The sequence below is a fragment of the Pipistrellus hanaki genome (genome assembly GCF_964339955.1).
Source record: "Pipistrellus hanaki genome assembly, chromosome: 18".
NCBI lineage: Eukaryota > Metazoa > Chordata > Mammalia > Chiroptera > Vespertilionidae > Pipistrellus > Pipistrellus hanaki.
This window is the reverse complement of record NC_140520.1, coordinates 8,599,732-8,620,572: the sequence shown is the minus strand read 5'-3', so window position 1 is coordinate 8,620,572 and position 20,841 is coordinate 8,599,732. Positions and strand designations below refer to the sequence as shown.

Sequence of the window (20,841 nt, the reverse complement as noted above, 5' to 3'; positions counted from 1 at the left end):
AGAACCACATACAATTAATGCATTTAAGTTGTGTAAAATCTTTTCAAATCATCTTAGACTTTGTTTTGGAATCCACCAAGGCGGAGTTATACTCTGTTTGAATCAAAACTTTAGAGTGGAGCTAGAGAGAAGTGAATATTGCCAGGCCCAACCCTTTTATTTAATAAATGGCACCTTCTTTATTTTACAAATGTGGAAACTAAGGCCTAGACAATGCACGTAACTAGAGTGCCCTCCCTTGTTATTATTATCTCTCTTTCCTGATGTCTTTGTCATGTCTGCTTGATACATCTCCCCATAACACTGTCAGAGGCCTGATTTGTATGTTGGTTCTTCCCTCAGCACGGCAGGGTAGGTAATTCAGTAGATTCCATTCTTAATCTTCTCCAGAGAATTGCTTTTTCCCAAGAGAATTTAGAGAGAAAGGGATTACTGAATAAGAAATTTGTCTTTAGTAAAATTTCTTTCAATCATTTACTGAAAAAATTCATGTCCCAGTTTTATATTTTAGCCTATTTCTTGGGAGTGGTAATAACTCACAAATTAACAATGTGATTCTTATTTTAGATTAGGAGAAAAAGATGGGTTCTAGTTCTGTGTTTTACAAATGCTTCAGAGATTGCATTTTTACCTCATATAAAAGTCCATTTGGCAATAAATGCAATATCATCCAACATTCAACAAATATTTCTTGAGCTCCTACTATGTTCCTAGAATTATATAGAACCTTAGGATTCTATCAGGGACAAAACAAAGTTTTTGGCATTTGAGATTATATCTTAATGTATATTTTGTAACATATGAACTACTGCTTTCCAACACCAAAGTATTTTGGGGTAGCATTCTAGTGAAAGTGTGTCATTTTTAAAAGTTGTCTTCCTTAAAATAAAAGACCTATTTTCTCAAGAAAATTGCGTTTTGGTCAAAATTGCATGAAATTTGGCACAATACTGCCGCCTGGCGGCTACTGAAATCAAGAACCCACATAGGCTACATACAAAGTCAACTGTTTGTTTGCTTTTTAATTTATTTTTATTGTTGAAAGTATTACAGATGTTTCCTTTCCCCCCCACAATTGGCCTCTTCCACCCTGTTCCCATGTCATATCCCAGGCCTTTTCCACACTATTATCTGCCCATGGGTTATGCATTTTCTGTATAATCCTATATAGTAAAGAGCTAATATGCTAATTAGATCCAACAGCAGAATAACCATCCACACAACATTCCAGATGACCATCCAGATGACCTTCCGGACGAAGCCGGAGCTGCCAGGGCTGGCTGAGGCTGTGAGGGCCGAGTTCCTTGCATGAATTTCACGCATCAGGCCTCTAGTATGCAAATACATTCATTAGTTAATCTCTTCCCGCCCTTCTCCCCTCACTCGCGGACCCGTAAAATTTATGGCAAAAGTATTCTGTTTTTGAGTAGAAGTCTTTGACACACAAATACCTAACTAGGAGTATTGAGAGTCTAATTCTTTTGGTTTTATAACAGAAAGATTGGAAAGGCTCCGTTGCTTTTGTTGTTGGAAATCAAGTTGAAGATGATCTTCTCATTCAAGCCCTCACCCTCGCTGTCCAGGTCCCTCAGCGAAAACTCTTCAGCATCATATCATGGCAAGACATTCTCCAGCAGGTACTGTCCTTCCCACTCCCTTGAAGATATTTTTTTTCTTAATAATAATAATAAAGAAATAATAAAGAAATAAAACTGCCATATTCTTGGGCTATTTGGTAAATTTTTGTGGATGATTTTAAACAGCTAGAATAATTTGAATTATTTAATCTGAAGTAATTATCTTTTTTTCTATGAATATTGGTCATCCAACATTCATCCATTCAACAAAAATTTCTGAGGCCTTACCTGGCTCCATGCTAGGTTATATGAGGAATTATTTAATGAAAGTTCAATAAAATAAAAGACAAAACTATGTAATATTCCAGGCAAGTCTAACTAGAAAGATTACAGTCTACAGAGACTCATAGCTGTCAGAGGTCTGAGGGGTCCAATAGCATAGTCCTGTCCCATGGCACATACTCATACAGTCACTGAGCGCTGACCACAGTGACTATAAATATTTCACTTTGTACATGAATAGCTCTTCCTTGCTAGATTCCCAGCTCCTCAAGTCATCTAGGTGTTTTAAAGTAGTATATATCTATGTAACGATTCTTTATGTATGCCTTTATCACCATAAATGCATTTAATTTTCTTACAGATTCAGGAAGCAAATGTATTCTTTGGAACCACAACTAAAAAGACAAAGCAACCTGCAGGCACTAACTATCCCTTATATTATGAGGTAGGTAGATATATTTATTGAAGAGATTTTTATTTTAGAAAATGAGAATTGAAATAATAATCTTTTAGTCACTTTAAAAAAATGTAATTCATTATTTGAAACCAAATTTCCATTTCTCATTGGATCTGTTTGTTCTTGGTGGTGGGCACTTAAAAAATCTGCCTCCCTTTTAACTAAATTCCTCTCTAGGAATAAAATTGTCCCAGATTGTCTACACCATCACTGCATCCAACTGAAGACTATAAATCAGAAATTTTTATATGCAAGAGAGTTTGGTCATACTTTCTCATGGTAATTATTGAATATGTGGTATTATTTAAGGGGGTCATATTATTAGTGTATTAAAAAGTATTCATTCACGAAAGACGTAATGTAAAAATGTCCCCCAAAATGTTTCCTGCACAGGACAGGGCCACCTGGAATGATTTTCTAGCAGTTTTTGAACTTAATGCACATTCTACATCCTACTTTTAATCAATGTGAAAATGACAATAATCTTCAGATTAATGGTGCATTCCATTTCTAGCAGATGCTTAACATCAAAACCTGGCTTGGCTGACTAGTTGGTTTGTGCAAAGGACTTAGAACTCATGCTCAGTACAAGAGGGTTTCCTCTCACCCTGCCTTGTTAATAACTAACTTACAGCTCACAAGAAACTATAAAAATCCAGTGATTAATTGGAATATCACTTAAAATTTATCAGGTACTGTTTTATGGCTCTGTAGACTAAAGCATAAAGATTTTTGGATCTTTATAAGACAAACTTGTTTGCACTTTATTTCAGTGATGACTAGTAAAGTTTTTATGTGTCTCATGTCTTGGATGATTTCATAAAGACCTCTGTAGCATTGCCTGAGGGCTATCTGAACAAGTTTCATTGGGTTTATATGTGATTGACAATACTGTGGATTTTATAGCATTGACTCTTGCTGCATTGTCATGGGAAAGCTCTGTGCTGTTGGAGTTAAATAACATACTTACTGTTATGATGTTCTGAGTATGTGTGCTCTAGTTGGGACATTAGGTGATACCTAGACTTAAATTATTGGAAATTTTCTTCTGAAATAGCTATAAAAACCCATGTCCAGTTTTTGAGCCTGAGATCAAGGATAATACAGGCCAGTTTTGAAGTCTAATCTGAACAGCCATTTGACTGGGATCACACAGTGTCATAAATCAGAGTTCATTTGAAAATCTATTTCTCACCAATATACGCCATGACTCTTGGATGTGTATGCTTCACTCAGGGAGATCCATTTTACACTGGCTCTACCACATTCCTCTAGTGGAGCTTTTGGGCAATCAGCCATCCCTACTCTTTCACATACTCTGTTGTGAATGGTTGCAGAAGAGAAGGGAAGCCAGGTGAGCAGCACCGCAGAGACCGGATGTTGGGCGCAGCAGATGAGCATTGATATCAATGACTATCGCAAAAAAAAAATGGATAAAGAACAAAAACAAATTCAGGCTCTCGGTCAGGTCAGCCAAGGGCAGAACGCACAAGTGGAGAAGAGGGGGCCCCTTTCCATCTCAGTCCCTCCGCACTCATGGTCTGTAGCAAGTGGTTGCCTTGCTACAAGTGAAGTATTCAGGAGCCAGTGTAGGGAGTCTTATCTTTTCTTTCTCAAAGGAAACCGCAATGGGAAAGAAAAGCTACTCTACCGAAATTGCTTAGGTTGCATGGGAATTTCATAGTGTTGTTTCCTTTTAGACCAGCATTTTTTTAATGAGACCTCAAAATAGATATTATAAAGCCATGCACTTTTATTCCATTTACTCTACTTGTAAGATATTCTCATTGGCCTTACATCAGAGCCTAGTCGTCCTTACTTTAAACACAGTTCCAACCAATTTGGCTTTCTGGTTTCCTAGCTTGTGGTCAAATTAGGAGGAGCAGCAAATTAAAGTGAAACTTCATTATGGTACAGTTCATCCACAAGTAGTAAAATAGTGTCAGAACCACATTACATATTTCCAATAACGACTTGGACTGTCTGGGCTAGCACAGTCCGCATTCCTGAATGATGTGCTCAAGCTTTCGTTTGGATGGGTTGGTGTTGTGTACACACCGCCTCATTTCTGAAATTGTATAAGTTCCCCTGGAACTTTAGAATTGCAACTAGCCATGATATTGTATATCTGAGAGTCTTTATTTATAAATCACAGTTTTTTGAAAACCTGCCTACATCTGGGCTAATGTAATTCCACAGAGTCATGCGTAATAACTTTGGCCCATTTGTTCATTCACCTTTCCTTTTTGGCAATTGTGTTTTGGTCTTGCAAGAGCTACTTCAGGGACTCGTGGGAATGGAAGAGAATAACCTTTTCTAGTCTCAGGATTGTTAGCTATTTATTTATATTATTATTTAACATTGATGAAGACATTGATGACCTCATGCACTGGCATTATACATAACTACAACTTTTTAAAAAAATATATATTTTATTGATTTTTTTTACAGAGAGGAAGGGAGAGAGATAGAGAGCTAGAAACGTCGATGAGAGAGAAACATCGACCAGCTGCCTCTTGCACACCCCCCACTGGGGATGTGCCCGCAACCAATGTACATGCCCTTGACCGGAATCGAACCGGGGACCTTTCAGTCCGCAGACCTATGCTCTACCGCTGAGCCAAACCGGTTTCGGCCATAACTACAACTTCTAGCATGTAACCCTTTTTGAGGATGTGGACACCTATGAAAATGAATACAGATCGCTTGCATTATATAGTAACCAGTTTTACCCAACAGTGGTATTGTACCAAATATGAAACAAGTATAATCTTATTCAAGCACTAGTGTCGAACACTATCTGGATAATGGAAGATGGAATATGAATATTATAAAGATTCTGACCTCAGAAGCTTAAGAACTAGTTAAAAAGAAATAAAAGGAAAAAATATAAGTCTGACACATAGTAGGTATTCAACAAATGTTTGTTAAATGAGTGAATAACCCAGTGCAGAAAATAGTCAAGTCCATGAGGAACAGATGAAGTGTTATGGACATTCCAAGGAAAATGAGATTGCTATTAGCTAGGATTGGGAGAGTTTTGTGGAGAAAGTAGTATTGGCAGGACAAGGAAAGGGGTCCTGATAATCTTTATCTTTTAAATATATTATCCAAATTAATCCATATCACAATTCTAAAAGAAAATATAAATATCTTAATTTTAAGAGAAGGTAGAAAGTCTACTAATTATAAAACTGAAGAATTTGGATTTTCTGATAAATTCGAAAGAAAGAAAAAACTACTAGCTGGGCAGGGACTTATTTGTCCCACTTATCTGAAATCAAAGATAACTTTCTTAAAAGTTTTAGGTTCCACTCAGTGGTGTCCTTCATTTCATGATGGTGTTCATTGCACCTCCCTACCTGGAAGGCCTCCAACCACACATGGACTGTGGTTTTTGTGCTTGTCTGTGAATTATTCAGAAAAGATAAATTAGGTTACCACAGAAACAATAAACTAAAAGCCTGCTGAAACAAAAATGGTTTATAAAAATAAAGATTTTTATGCCCTAGTTGGTGGCTCACTTGTTTAAAAAAAAAAGTCAATTTTGTACAATAATGGACTTGGATAATCCTAAAGATTAATTATATAATGCAATTTTACAAATATGCAAATAATAATTTTCTTCTTTATATCTATCAATAAAAAAATAAAACCTTACGTTTTCACTGATAGATTTTGATTAAGATATTTCTATGGCTCTTTCTACTGGGAGATCTTAAATATGGAAAGATTTTTCTGTTACTAGATTTGAGAATAATGGATCATATGCAGTTAAAATATAGGATGCAAATTTTACATCATCAGATCTAATTAGTTTCACCACATTTTTAAGATACTTTGCTATTATATTGAATTAGTATCCCCCTTTGTGATAATTCCATATTTGATCCCTCTTCATGGGTATATAGACATGTTTCTCAGCTCTTTCCCCAACATGTATACATAATAACACACAAGTAAGAGTACAGAATCCATTGTAATCTGGTTGGCACCCTTTTCCAGATTCCTAATATAAAACTTATTTCTTAAACAGTGCCTCAAATTAACAGTCCACTCAATAAAATTTCAAGCCCTTATTTTTTTGGAGGGTGGCCCTTGTCAAAATGAAAAATGGGAAACCCATGCTTCAGAGATAGGAACAAATAATATGTGAAAACATTTAAGAGGTTTGAAGTTATTAAAATGGCAGATCTACTGGGAACAGAAGGAGCAGTATGTCATGGAAGAAATGAAGGGAACGGGAGACAGGAAGCATTTCTCCGGCCTTTTCAATCCTGCGTTTTAAAACAAAACAAAACAAAATTCAGGAAGAATTGGAAGGTAGCCAACCTAATGCCGTTATTTCATAGAGCTTAGGGACACACCAGGAAATTACAGGCCAGTTAGTTTAACTTCACTTGTGGGGAGAGTATTAAAAACTGCTGCAGGAGATCAAGTAAAAGGATGCTTAGAAAAGCACAGCTTGATTAAGGCAAGCCTGGCCAACGTGGTTTTCGGAAAGGGAAGGTCATGTCTTAGGAACTTGTTGAAATTCTTTGAAGCTATTATGGCCGGTCTAATCTTCAAAGGGTACAGCGAGGCCCGGGATCTGTATATCTTTCTCGTTCCACGCTAGCCCTTCAGGGATGCTTGCAGAACATGGCCCACATCAGGGCCTTGGTGCTCCAGGATTAGAAACCACTATCAAAATAGCAGAAAATAACCTCTGCAGGAACATTTTTAAAGCTGGAACCAATTAATACAATCTGATATGTATAAATGTAAAATAATGACTTGGAACAAAATTTAGGAATATTGAGCGATTACAAAGAAGTACTACGTTGGGACTGTAAAAACAGCCGAGGGTTATTGAGCCAAAATCTGGGCTTTGGGAGCATTTCTCACCCAAAGAGGGGAAGATGAGAAATCAAAGGGGCAGAAACAGAAAGGGTTAGTTAGCAAGGATGGCGACCGAATGAACTTTTCAAGAAGGGGAAAAGAGCAGTCCAGTGTGTCAATGCCCTGAGCCTCCATGGAAGGAGGAGGACAGAGCAGCCCGGCAGAGGAGGTCGAAGTCCAGGCTCATAACTGAGGGGCAGAAGGTCAGGGCTCTGTTGCTTTAGGAATGGGCTCCCAGGGCCCAGAGCTCAAACGTTTGCCTCTCAGATCTGAAACTTGGAGCTCTGTTTTCAAAAAGCAGAGACAGAAATGGAGCAAGGCTCAGCTAATGAATAGCAGCCATTAGGTTAGAAGCTGGCGGTGAGATGCACTGACCCAAAGCAGACTGCCTGAGTTCTAATCCTTGACTACTACCTCGCCATGGAATCTCCGACACGTTACATAATTCCATTCTCTGTCAGTTTGCTCTTTGTAAAGTCAGCATTGTTGATGGTACCTACCTCATGAAGCTGTAGTCATGATTAAATGAGATAATAAATATAAAATACTTAGCCTAAGACCTGGCATAGAGTAAATGCCCAATTAAGTTTACCTATAATTAATAATAATATTAGTAATTAAATAATATTGAAATAATAACAGTATTTTTAAAATTCTACTGAGTCATGGTGAACGTTGGAGTTTTTCATGGAAGCATGGGAAGAACTAAAAACATCTATGACTAGGGTATTTTTATTGCTAATTTTTATTGTGGAAAAAAAATACATGCATAAAATTTACCATCTTAAGTATTTCTAAGTGTATAGTTAGTAGTGCTAAATATATTCACATTGTTAATATAGTCTCCACAACCAGTCTCCACAACTTTTTTAACTTACAACAATAAAGATTTAAAAAATAAAATAAAATAAAACTTGGTTTGCAATCAGTTTAAAGAAAAATATTAGGTTTGTAGTATGGGTGTTATACAACTTTGGCTAAATCATCAAGTGATAATCACTAAGGTTTAGGAAATGCTTTATTTGTATATATCCCACAAATATTTGAGTGCCTATTATACACCAAATCTATGGTTCAGTTTATCTTGGTGAATAAAACAGATTCCTTGCTTTCAGAGAATTTACATTTGAATGAGGAAGGCAGGCTTGAAGCAAAAATTAAATATGAAAAAAAATATATAAAACCGGGAATTGAGATAATTGTTGTTAAGTCGGAATCACAGGGGGGAAATGCATTGGAGATAAACTGATAAAAAAAAATAGAGCCAGCTAAAGAGTAGGGAACATATTCAGACAGAGGAAACAGCATGTGCAGAGAATCCGAGGCAGGAAGGGGAAGATTTGTTCTTAAAAAAATGAAAAAGCCCACTGTGCCCAGAACAGAGAGAGAGAGAGTGAGAAGAGAGAGGAGGGCTGAGGCCAGATCTATAGGAACTGGTAGGTCTTTGTTAAGAAAAAAGTTTGAACTTTTACTTCATAGGAAATAGGAAGACATAAGGCTTTTAAAGAGGAGAGGGACACAAGCTGAGTTGTGTGTGTGTGTGTGTGTGTGTGTGTGTGTGTGTGTGTGTGTTATATTTTCTTTGCTGTTGGATGAAGAATAAATTGGGATGAGAGCAGGAGTTAGACATGGAAGTGAGGAGACCAGTTAGGAGGTCATGGGAGTATCCATTTGGAGAGAGAGAGAGAGCAGGCAGATTCAAAATATATTTAGGAAAAAGATACTGATGTGAGATGTGAGGAGTGAGAGAGAAGAAGGTATCAGGAGTGACTCTAAAGTTCTGGCTTAAGAAACTGAGTGAAAATGTTACCGAACTGAAGGATGTGCTATTTTAAAATAACTCATGGCTATGCAAGGTAGGGATTCATATCCAAAGTAAAGGGATTCACATCCAAATCTCTGCCTCCCTGATTGACCACTATTTGCTCAATTGCAGGTTGAGTTCAGTTGGCTATACTTATTGGACTGGGTTTTATCAAGCTCATCCTGTTTACAGCTGGTCTGCAAAATACTGGCTATATTGAACATTTATTGAAAATAAGATTTAAAAGAATAGCCTGAACCTTGAGAGACAGAAAACCAATGCATGAGAATCCTCTAAACCTACTCTGTGTTAATCTTCCAATTGCATTTCCCTTGTTCAGTTGCTCACCTAACACTGGGCTCAGAGACAAAGCAGATACTCATCCCAGCATGCTCCCCACTCAGCAGATATTTCACCAAGTTTCTTTTCACGTGCTGGATAATAGGCACAAGATTGAGTTGAACCTGGGGGTCTCTGCCCTCTAGAGCTTGTAGTCAAAAATTTTATAAACAACAAGTTTGCTTTATGCCATTGTATGACATTTTAATACCTTGTAGCAAGTCTGATATAGAAGTTGTATATTTAATGCCTGGTTATAATTGAGTCTATTCTTCATTGAGCCCTATGGCTGACCTCACTTATTGTTCACAACGTTCAGCCAAAAGGGTAATGGTCCCCAGACAAGGGTAGGTTGGAAAGAGGAGAATGGGAGGGGCAGAACACTCACCAAAACAGCCAAAGATGCAACAGAGATTGGGGAGGCCTTGTCTCCTTAAGGGAGAGAGAGTATAGCTGAAATTAAAATGTGGTAACAATTTTCATGCTTTTCTGTGTTTTTAATGTGACCTCTATTTCTGAAATTCTAACTCCTCAATCTTTGGTTGCAAAGGAAAGGAAGAAGAAATATTCAACTAAAGCTGGGAGAATGGACTATTAGAGAAAAATCCATTTATATTTATTGGAGAACTACTATACATGTTGAGTACTTAGTGAATATTAATTTGAATGGGCGAATCTCAGATAGAGCTTTATGTACTAAAATGTATCCATTCTTCTGTTTCACAAGCATCATTTGCAAAAACAAAAACCCTCAAACCTTAGTAGCATGATAATGTAAATTAACTGAAATATGGTCCCTATATTGATTGAAGAAATATATAAACATAGATAAATTTAGGAGTTTGACTCACAGGAAACCAATCTTACGAAAATTCTTACCCAGAAAAAGTTAAATTGTTCAATAGACCCCTTCCTTTAAATTTTCATATTTCAGCTTCATACTTATTTGGGTTACACGTGAGGGAGGTCAGCAGGATGCTCTGCATAGTGTCCTGTGCCACACCAAACTCCAAAACTAACAAGTCTGTTATTTCCTAATTTATCAATAATATTTATGAAAAAGACAAACTCATTTTGGCTCACTCATCAGGAAATGTTTAATTAGATTATATTTACCAGAGGGAACACCTAATTATTTTAGTTACTTCAAGTCTTATAATGTCACCTTCCATTTATCTCTGGAACTGCAGGGAAGCAGGGCAGAGCCTATGACATGTGAGTTACAGGCATTGCCGCTGGGCTCTGTGTCCTATAGGAGAAGCTAGTCTTGCCTCCTCGCATTCTCAAAGATTCATTTTAGGAATATGATTGAGGGGCGGGGGAGAGGGGGCGGGAGGAAGGATGGATCCTATCTGAATGCGGTTCAAGGGACAAATATATTACTTTTTGTAACTAATAAAATTTCAAGGATGACAGCAAATTTCTGATTTGCTTTTCCTCCAGTAAAATGTCTGCTTTGAATTATCCAGAAAAAATTCTTCTCTCTGCCAACTTGTTTCAATTCCCTGAGTAAAACCATCTATAGAGCATTGTCAGAGGTTTCCCATAGAAGTTCATTTCAGATTTCTCAACCATTGGAGGAACACACACACACACACACACACACACACACACACACACACACACACTTTCCCCCGGTTTTGGAGCAGGCAAAGGAAAAGGTACTGGATTGGTAAGGCTTGGGTATGGTGCTTTCCCTTTCTTTCTGAAAGCAGAGACAAGTATTAGTCATCAGCTGGGGAAAGGAGTTTTTGGTCTCAGCCCCGGCTGGTGTCCTGTTTTATGTATGCAGGCCCGCCCTGTGTGTAGGCGGAACCGGCAATAGCTGTGTGATGTGATTTAAGAGGTGCTGGAAGTCCTGCCTGTCCAAAAATAGCCCCCGCACCAGCCTATTGAGTTCAGGCACAGTGTCCATAAAACCCTGGTCTAAGTGAAACGAAATGAAACTTCCTTTTGCGGAATGTTAACCCATCGCGTCTCCTATCCTCTCAGCTCAAATCTACTTCTCAGAGATAAAAACTGGCCCTTGAAGTCGTGTCCGTAAGGGTGAAGGGTTAGCAAGGGCCAAGGCTTAAGGTAATGATGCAATTCTGCACAACCATGGGTGTTGAAACTAAGCCCCTTCCATACCCATTCAGCCTGGCAGCCAGGCTGGTTTTGAATCAATAGTTTATGGAACATGACAGACATCTCACACAGTACTCTTTGCTGGGACCTGTAAACAAAACAAGAATAATAACAACGTATGTTTGGAAGATGTTTGTAGGAACACAAAATAGTTTCACACACAATGTCAGATCTGATCCCCTGGTGAGGCTGACTTCCCTCTTACTATTCTCATGTGGCAAATGAGCAGAGTCTCAAAGAGGTCAACTGCTTACCCACCACCCGCAGCTAATCATGGCAGAGCCCACGTTAGAACCCAGGAATTCTGACTCCAAAGTCAAGGCCATGCTCTTGGAGACACAGTCTCTATAGACAAGTGTCTAACAATTGAGTTTAACCTGCATAGCAAGTTATCTAAACTATTTAAACTAAAGAGCACAGTCCCAGGAGTTTTCTCCAGTGGTGTTACTGAGGTGTTTTCCTTTGTCTTAAAGTTTCTGGAAGAACTGTTCCAAATACCAGCTTCTAGGCACACATTGCCCTGGGAAATTTGAGTTTGGTTTTATCAGTCATTCTTCGGGCAAAAAAAAAAAGGGGGGGGAGTAGAAATGGCAGAAATTAAGGTACAATGTTCGCTAGTAGGCCTTGGGAGCTAGGAGTGTTTTGAGTAGTAGGAAGTGGGGCTAGACCTGATGTGGCATTAGGAAGAGATTGCCCAGAACATCTATATCCAAGCTCATCGACTTGCTCCAAAACTGAACACACACATACACCTCTGTTCCTTCAGCCATTTGGATGAGCCATGGTTTTGTAGTAACTCTAGCTCATTCCTTCTTAGCCATTGCAGCTCTAATTCACTTCTATCTTTTTCTTCCCAAGTGCACAATGCACCAAGTTGAATAGGATTATGTAAAATTTAGACTTAGATGTTTTATCAGCCAAATAGCCCTGTTCAAATGCCATTTTCTTTTATGAAATATTCTGGGAATTCCTTAGGCAGATTCATCTTGCTGTGTTATATCATAGTGGTTAGTTTGTGTCTGCCTCCCGTACTTCCCAGTGAGTGGCATGAGCAGGAGAGGCATGTGTTATTCATTCCCTAAGGATCCTGTGCTCTAGGCTAGCAATTCCAAGCTATTTTGGTCACATTTCCCATCAGCTAAAAAAATAATTGAGCATTTATTCAATGTATGTTGTGTGTGTATACAGAGAGATAAAAATGTACAGGAATGGAAACAAATTACCAATATTATAGAACATCCTCAAAAGTAAAAACATAAAAGGACAAAATAAGAATAAACATAATGAGGAGTTCTAATATTTTCCCCATCCTGGTGGCTAGTCCCGTATGTGTGTCGGGCTGCATTGAAGACCAAAGCCATTGACTTTAGCACACAGCGGGGACAGAGTAATTTTGTGAAATGGCTAAAAGAATGAATGAATCCTGTCCTATACATACTAGTCTTTTGGGCACATTCAGCACTTTCTGTGGCACCAGTCACTTCTTAAGTTAGTGAACTAGCGCTTTGCTTTCCCAGCCTCTGAACCCACTGGCTTAGTGGGAGGAGGGTGGCTGATGTTACCTGCCATCGCTTTGCCCTTATAAGTGACACCTGCTCAGTGTTTGTGAAGGTCTGCACGATTTGTGTGCTGACTTCTTTTTTTTAATTCCAGTCTTCAACCTGGAAAACAGATACGGAAATGAGTAATTCTGTTAGTATAGGATAGGATAACAAAGAATTTTTAAAAAGTGCAGCGAGGACATAGAGCAATGCTTGAAGCTTTCTGAAATTTTTAGGGAAAAGTTTTAGGATATTGGCTTGAAGGTGGAATGGGGAATCTAGGAAGTAATGAAGGAGGAGGAATTCTAAGCAAAGGACTCAGTACATGAAAAATCAGACAGACATAAGATGGCACAGTGTACCAAGGAAGTCTCAGCAGTGGTATCCTCAAGTGCAGGAAAGTGGGAGGAGCAGCCAGCAGTGAGGCTGGACAGGTGTGTCAAGGTCAGGTCATAGAGGTCTCAGTATGCTTTGCTAAAGAGTGAGCAGTTTGGTCCTGTGGGTAGGGGAGCCACTGAGGAATGCACAGCTGGGAGTAATGTGAGAGGTGGAGCTGTTAGAATTTGTGCGCAGGAAGAATTCTCTGGGGAAGCGGGGGTGGTACTGTTAAAAACAGTTCATTGCTGTGTAGCATTTCTATTGTGCATATAATTTATAAGCTGATTTACTATAAAAATAATACATGTTAATTTTTTTAAAATTTGGAAAATATAGAAAGAGCATAGCCCATATACTGGTGGCTACTTAAAAAGTATCTGTAAAACATTCCACCACTCAGAAATGTATTCTTCTTTCTAAAAAATGGGAATTATGTAATATATGCTTTCTATCATATCATTTTTATATATGATATTGGCCTATTTCTAAATCCATATTCAGTGTCTATATAATAGAAAGCATGTCTCTATTTAGTAATTCATTTAACCAATCCCCCCTTTGCTAAATTTAGACTGTTTACTAATAGTTATAACCCTGATTGTTTCCTCATGAAAATTTTCAAGAAGTGAAATTACTAAGTCAAAGTATATAAATCTTTATAAAACTCTTGACACAATGTCAAAATGCATTCGGGAAAAGTTGTGCCAGTTTGCATCCCTTCAAATACTTCTAATTTAACCACATCTGCTTCAACTGTGTGTTTTTATCTTAGTCAATTTGATAAGCAAAAATTGTAAGGCTGGGCCCTGGCCAGTGTGGCTCAGTTGGTTGGGTGTCATCCTGTGCACCAAAACGTCACCAGTTCGATTCCTGGTCAGAGCACATGCCAAGGTTTCGGCTCAATCACCCGGTCAGGGTGCATGTGGAGGCAGCTATTCAATGTTTCTTTTTCTCCCTTCCACTCTCTCTAAAAAATCAATTAAAAACATAAAAAATTATAAGGTTAGATATTTAATCAGATTTTTATTGGCTATTAGATTTTAATCAGATTTTATTGGATATTTTTATTAGATTTTTTTGAGTATGGAATTTATTAAAGTTAAATGAATAGGTAATTTTGTTTTTAGATTTCTCCTGATAATGGGAGGAGATCCTTTATTGTCTAAATTCAGAATGGGGATATTTGCTTTAAGTGATTTCAAACAGATTTCACGTGCTGTGAGGCGATACAGAAAGGAAGAAGCCATCATCAGCCCTGCACAGACTCAAGGTGGACTGCAGATGAAGGGCGCACGTGCAAGACTGCTAATGAGGGCACATCCTATTAGCCTGCAGGAGGGGCCTCGATGGAAATGTCAGTGAGACCTCGGCAGTGGGACCCGGAAGAGTGATCTCAGATAAGGAAGTCTGGGGAGGGTTGATGCAGAAGGCTCTTCTTAGGTGTGAGCCCTTCCAATTCTAACCTCTTCTTGGCTCCTTGAGTCAGTGGCTCTCAAAGTGGCACACCTCAGTCACCTGGAGAGCTCATTAAAAATACCAGTTCCAGATCTCAGCCACAGTGATGGGGTCAGGGCATCTTCAGGGAGTCCAGCAACACACGGTAAGCAAGCATCCAGGGCAATTGGGGGCATCAGGCCAGCAGGGGAGCAGTTAGGCATCAATCAGGCTAGCAGGTAGAAGTGGTTACTGAGCCTGCGCTTGGAGAAACACAGCCCTACCTGTCCACGTGCTGCTCCCAGGGCAAAAAAAGGTCCGTCCTCCGCCAGGATGAACTCGCCACCTGTACTCTGCATCCCCCTCGCCATCCACCAGACTGGACTGTGGCTCTGCCTGCTCTCACCCCTTCTCACATCTCCCAGAGTTCACCCTTCATTCATTGTTTCTTTCATTTTGGAGCACTTGTACTGGGCACTGTTCTGGGGGCTGGATGGACAGGCAGGAAACTGCCATCAAGGGACCCTGTCAGTGGTGCTGCCTGCATGCCCACTTCTTTGTCTGCAGCTGCTGGGCAAATTGGAAAACCTCCCTGACCACACATGCTTCTAGAGCGATGAGCAAATGGCAAACAAGCTGGAGGGGAAAGGAACAGAGTGTAAGCTCTGAAACACTCATTCGGGGTTTGAGGTTTGCCGTGGGTCACCAAGACATCGAATAAAGCCTGAGTTTTTGCTGCCGATGAACAGTCACTGAAGATAAATAACATGCCAAGAATCTCAATGAGACCTCTGTGCAGCTGATGTCTCTCACCTGCTCTACACTCTCTGTATCCTGTTACTTTCAAAGTGAAATCCAGATTCCTGTCATATGTCCTTCAAGCTGCTGGTGGCCTCACCCTTGGTTATATCTCCAGTGTCAACTGCCCCTCATATTTGGGGGTAGCATATTCTGCCACCTGTCGGAGCTATTGGAAGTGAGTCTCAGGTCCTCACCAGGTCTCAGGAAAAAAGAAGTTCAGCTATTTAGAGTTGAGGCACCAAGTAAGGATAAAATGAGTAAGCATACCAAGGATATTTAAACATAAAAATTTGAGCTAAAAAAACACTCCATTCCTTCAGTGAAGAAGAAGAGGAGGATTGGGAATAGAGACTGGAGAGGAGTGGAGGTGCTAGATGGGAATCTAGTAGCATCAGCTAAGGGGTCAAAAGGCATATAGTAAGGCAACAGAATATGGTGATGGGGAGCAGGACCTGGAAGCAGATAGCCTAAGTTCAAATCCCATCTGTTTTACTTACTTGCTGTGTGATCGCCAGACCTCAGTTTTGGAGTAATAAAGAGTACCCATCTCAAAAGGAAGGTGAGAGTTAAAGGAGCTAGAATGTCTAAAATGCAATCCTGACATTATTTTCAGCCTCCTTTACATTTATGTACAGACAGCTGAAAGTGCAATTGTTGGAACAATCCTCATCTGGCACATAGTGTGTGCTCTGTAAGCATTGTGTGTCCTGAGAACCTACTCCTACCTGCAGTCTACTCCCAGAGCTTGATAGCTGTGGCTACAAACATTTGAGAACACTTTCAAGCAAATAAGACCTGAACTTCCCAGCTCCTGAAGGAGACAACCTGTGTACACAAGTAATTCCAATATGAGAGAGTTAAATCCCTTTGGAAAAATTTGAAAAATTATCAGATTGTTCAGTTGTAGCGTTCACTACAAGCTACAAGGACTAAGAATGACTTCAGACAGGTGAGAACATCGAGGGACTAAGGAAAAGATCTGATCTAGAAGAAGATTGTAAGGATAAAGACTGCCAGGGTAAGAGTTCAGTGTTGCTCATCAATACACATCTAAAGCTAAAATACCTCTAACCTTTCTAGGTAACTAGAGGTCCGGTGCATGAAATTCATGCACTGGGGATTGAGGTGGGGATGGAGAGGTCCCTTAGCTCAGCCTGCATCCTCTCACAGTCTGGGAGCTCTCTGGGACATTTGGACATCGTTAGTGCTGCCACTACTGCCACTGTGCTTTCCAGCCGTGAGCCTGGCTTTTGGCTGAGTAGCGCTACTCCTATGGGAGTGCACTGACCACCAGGGGGAAGCTCCTGCATTGAGCACCTGCCGCCTGGTGGTCAGTACGTATCATAGTGACCAGATGTTCCGCTATTCGGTCAACTTCCATATTAGCCTTTTATTATGTAGGATTCTTTCATAGGTTATAACAATCAGCTCTATGTGCCTTTATGCATTTCTCTGGTATACAAAAAATTAACACACTACTTAGTTAACAAGAGAAGCTTAGCTTTTTCCTTCTTTGGAAGAATAATCCCAACAAATGTGTCTCAAGTAGAAGCCTGTGCTTTTTGACATACGCATGTTAGATGCTCAAAATGCTCATCTCCCATGGGAAATCCATCACATTTCAAATTACACATGTCTGTTAAAACACAGATCTGTTCTACCTGCCCTGTATTTATTATTGTTGCTTCTGAAACTTCCTTACAGCCCCAAAGAGGTCTTAATCCCTGTCAAATGCTATTACGTTACCAACTTTTATGTAGTCTTGAAAGGGGCTGTTTATTTAGTTTCGGTGACTCCTTATTACTGCCAAATATTATTTCATTTCAGCACAGATGTAAGAGGTCCAATGACTGGAGTTATTTTACAGCCTTGACATTGTCGAGAGATGGATACCAGTTTAATTATGGACAGCTGAAAATGATCTAGGAGTCACCTGCTCGGGAAATTCATCATCATTACAAACTTCTCACCAAGCTGCAGCCTGAGCACTTGCATAACGTTCCATTGGCCTTAGGCAGACAGTATGATCTGTATGGAGCCTGTATCTTCAGCCACCTTTACATTTATGTACAGACAGCTGAACGTTGCTTGATTATTTTCTTTTCCTCTGCGTAAAGTGAGGAAACATGTTTCCGTCATTCCCATCCCCCCCCCCCTCTTTTTTGGTTTCCATTGCCTTCCCTCACTGCTACCTTCCCCTCCCAGCTGTTTTCCCAATTATGCCTTGTTAGAAATTATTCTTTGCTTAGAGAATGTGAGTTGCATAGACTAGACGTGTAAAGGATCAAGCAATGCAAATACTGCAATATAGTTGGCACTCAGTAAATGCAGAAGGAATGAAGGAGGGACTAGAGTGGAGGGAACAGAAGAGAAGGCTGTGAACTGCAGAACACTCTGCACACAATTCCTCCATCTCGGTTCAGAAGATGTTAAGAGCAAGCTGCCTCCTTCTCTACTCTTCCCATTTCACGGTGCGCCACCACAAAATACGTTCCTGCGCTTCTCCTTTTCTCTCTGCTTTCCCCAAGGGGGTCCCAATTGTCCTTGTTTGAGTACAGAGAGTCTAGTGAAAGGAGAAGCCATGGTCTCCCCAGCTGATAATACATTCAGGCCACACAGTCTTATCTGTCCAGGTGCCCTTTGCTCCATTCCTTTTCTCTCTCCTCCATCTCTGTCTTGGGTGTGAGGCTAGTAACAGTAAGAGCTCATTTCAGTGAGGGTTTACTGTGTGTATGTTACTCACCACCCAAGGTCTTTTGTGTGTTGTTTCATTCCATTCTCAAGGCAGTCTTATGAGATCAGCAGTGTTCGTGTTTTCTTTCTGTAGATCAGTGGTTCTCAACCAGGGATGATTCTGTCGCAGGGAACATTTGTTAATGTCTGGCGATAGCGTTGATGGTCAGAGCTGTAGAAGCCAGTGGTGCGCTAAACATCCTGAGATGTGCAGGATGACCTCCTACAAACAGAGAATGTCCTGTTCAAAATGTCAATGTGCTGCTGTTAAGAAACCTTGCCGTAGGTGGCAAAGCTGAGGTTGAAAGGGAGTAGCAACATGCCCAGGCTCCCAGTGGCATTTTCGAGGGTTGGAACATAAACCAGCCTCACTTCTGTATGATGCTGTGCACAGGTAGCCATGGCTCCAGAGCCTCTTCATTGTCCCTGTACCACATGTGCTCAAGTTCCCAGCATGCATCCTCCCATGTGAGGCACTTCTATGTCAGTGATCCTTCTCAGTCATTGGCAAATCTGGCCTTTTCCTCAAATGTGCATGATCAGGCTCATCTGATTCAGATTCTTCATTCTAAACATTGAAAATGTTGTAACACATATCAGGGCAACATAGTTCCTCTGGTTTTTTAATATTATGGGCAGATATAACATATAATAGCACAAATTAATAATGATGCTACCTGAATAACAAACTTGAAAGATGGCACATATAGTTACCCACTCTACTTTGGTGAATAAATTATACAGGTTTAGTCTAACAGGTGTTTAATGATGAACATAATACCTTGTGTTCTTTGAGGATAATTAGGGAGAAATGATAAATAGCAGAATTTCTTTAAGGTATTGATCAAAAATGTTAGTAGTGTTCTCTTATTATTAATTCTTCAATATCCACAAGGTCAGTTTTGATGCTGTTTTTAGATACTATCTTTTAATAATTATAACAAAGGCAGCTACACACATAAACACACATATTTTGTGCATAGATGTACACAGAAACTTGAGCACATATGTGGGTATGTGTACATGTCACACATGTGTGTGTCAAAACACTTTTTGCTCAGCCCTGTGCTATTCTGGACTTAGTTAAAGTTATGGATTCTGATCCTGTTTACTGAGGTGTTTCTGTGTCTAAACCAACCCTAAGTCATGGGACCTAAGAATAATGGGTTAAATATGAACTCATATTTTGCGCATTAATACAACTACTGTGAAAACACTATGGACACACTCCATGGAGGACCCTGAAAACAAATTATTTTAGGAGAACTGGTGGCTTTTTGGAGCTTCTGGAGAGAAAGTCTTCTTTCAGCCCATTGCTCTCCATCACCCCTCCCTTCTCTGCCCCACACACCTACATATTTCCTCCTCCATCACCTCTTTCCCAAGACCTGTTCCAGACAAGAGAACTGCACATCCAAAGTCTTCACTCTTCCTCAGAACTCACCTGGATTAAACATGCATCCCATATACATATACACATGCATGCATGCATATATGTTTATACATATACACACTTGTACACATATACCCATTGGGTTTCTAATCTGTGGGGCAATTTTAAGTGTTTGCCCAGGCAGATGCTGTGCTTACTGCTAATTTGGGGAGGGACCACCGGGAGGGGGATGGAAGAAGGGAAAGGAGGGCACTAGTGTCTGTGGGTGGGCCTGACACCCAGGCAAGGAAAGAATTTGGCTCATTTGCTCTATTTTTGTTGGATTAGATCATTAGATAGTAAATATGGCCTCAGACTTTGAGCCAAGTAAGTAATAAAGAGGGAAATATTTTTATTTCTTAGTGTGCTCAAAATCATAAACTTTTTAAGAGGAAAAGGACATCTACCTCAAACTAGGATCTCCATTCAGCGCAGCCTCCACTGCACTCTCTGAGCTAAATTTTCTCCTACAGCCCTCTCTCCAGTCTAGAACACCTCCGGAAGCCCAGCCTGCCCTCCACCCAGCCCTGGCAGGCCCCTCGGCCGGGCCTGAGTAGGTCCAGGAGACACATACAGGCCTTGCCTGGCAACAGTTCTTCTCCATTTTAATGAGCATCATTTGCCCATAAGACTCCTTTTTTTTTAAGTTTCTGACTCATACCAGGCTAATTTATTTGGTTTTTTGGTTTAATGAACACCAAGGTTTTTTTTTTTTTTTTTTCCCACTTAAGATTGTTTTTCTGCCAAATTCTAAAAGCCTGGATTTTTGTCCACAATTATTCCCCACTCCTGACCAGCTCACTGCTCCCATTTTCTCTTGTAGCCTACACCTTCCCAACATCTAAAGCCCTTGTCAGTTTGATTCCTAGTACACACACAGACACGCACACACGCACGCACACATGCGGACAGTCAAACACATAGGTACACACATGACGATATACAAAGGAACACTGGTACGCACATATACATTGATGAGATCCTGAACAAGTGACCCTTACAATGCTGGAGGTTGAAGGTTTGATTATTTCAATTAATACAAGACAAAGGAGGGG

The 20,841-nt window shown here is 39.9% G+C and overlaps 2 protein-coding genes across 2 annotated transcripts in view; both read left to right on the top strand.

Moving 5' to 3' along the window:
• LOC311612826 (protein S100-A12-like) overlaps positions 1 to 20,841 on the top strand; it is a 266,221-nt gene that overhangs the window by 112,841 nt on the left and 132,539 nt on the right. The window lies entirely within an intron of this gene.
• The window catches only part of SPAG17 (sperm associated antigen 17), a gene marked incomplete at its 5' end in the record, with an annotated part of 126,495 nt that overhangs the window by 17,771 nt on the left and 87,883 nt on the right, over positions 1 to 20,841 (top strand). The window contains 2 exons of the mRNA XM_084866518.1: positions 1,497 to 1,637; positions 2,221 to 2,304. Coding sequence (XP_084722644.1) covers positions 1,497 to 1,637; positions 2,221 to 2,304 — 225 coding nt within the window. The remainder of the gene's footprint in view (positions 1 to 1,496; positions 1,638 to 2,220; positions 2,305 to 20,841) is intronic.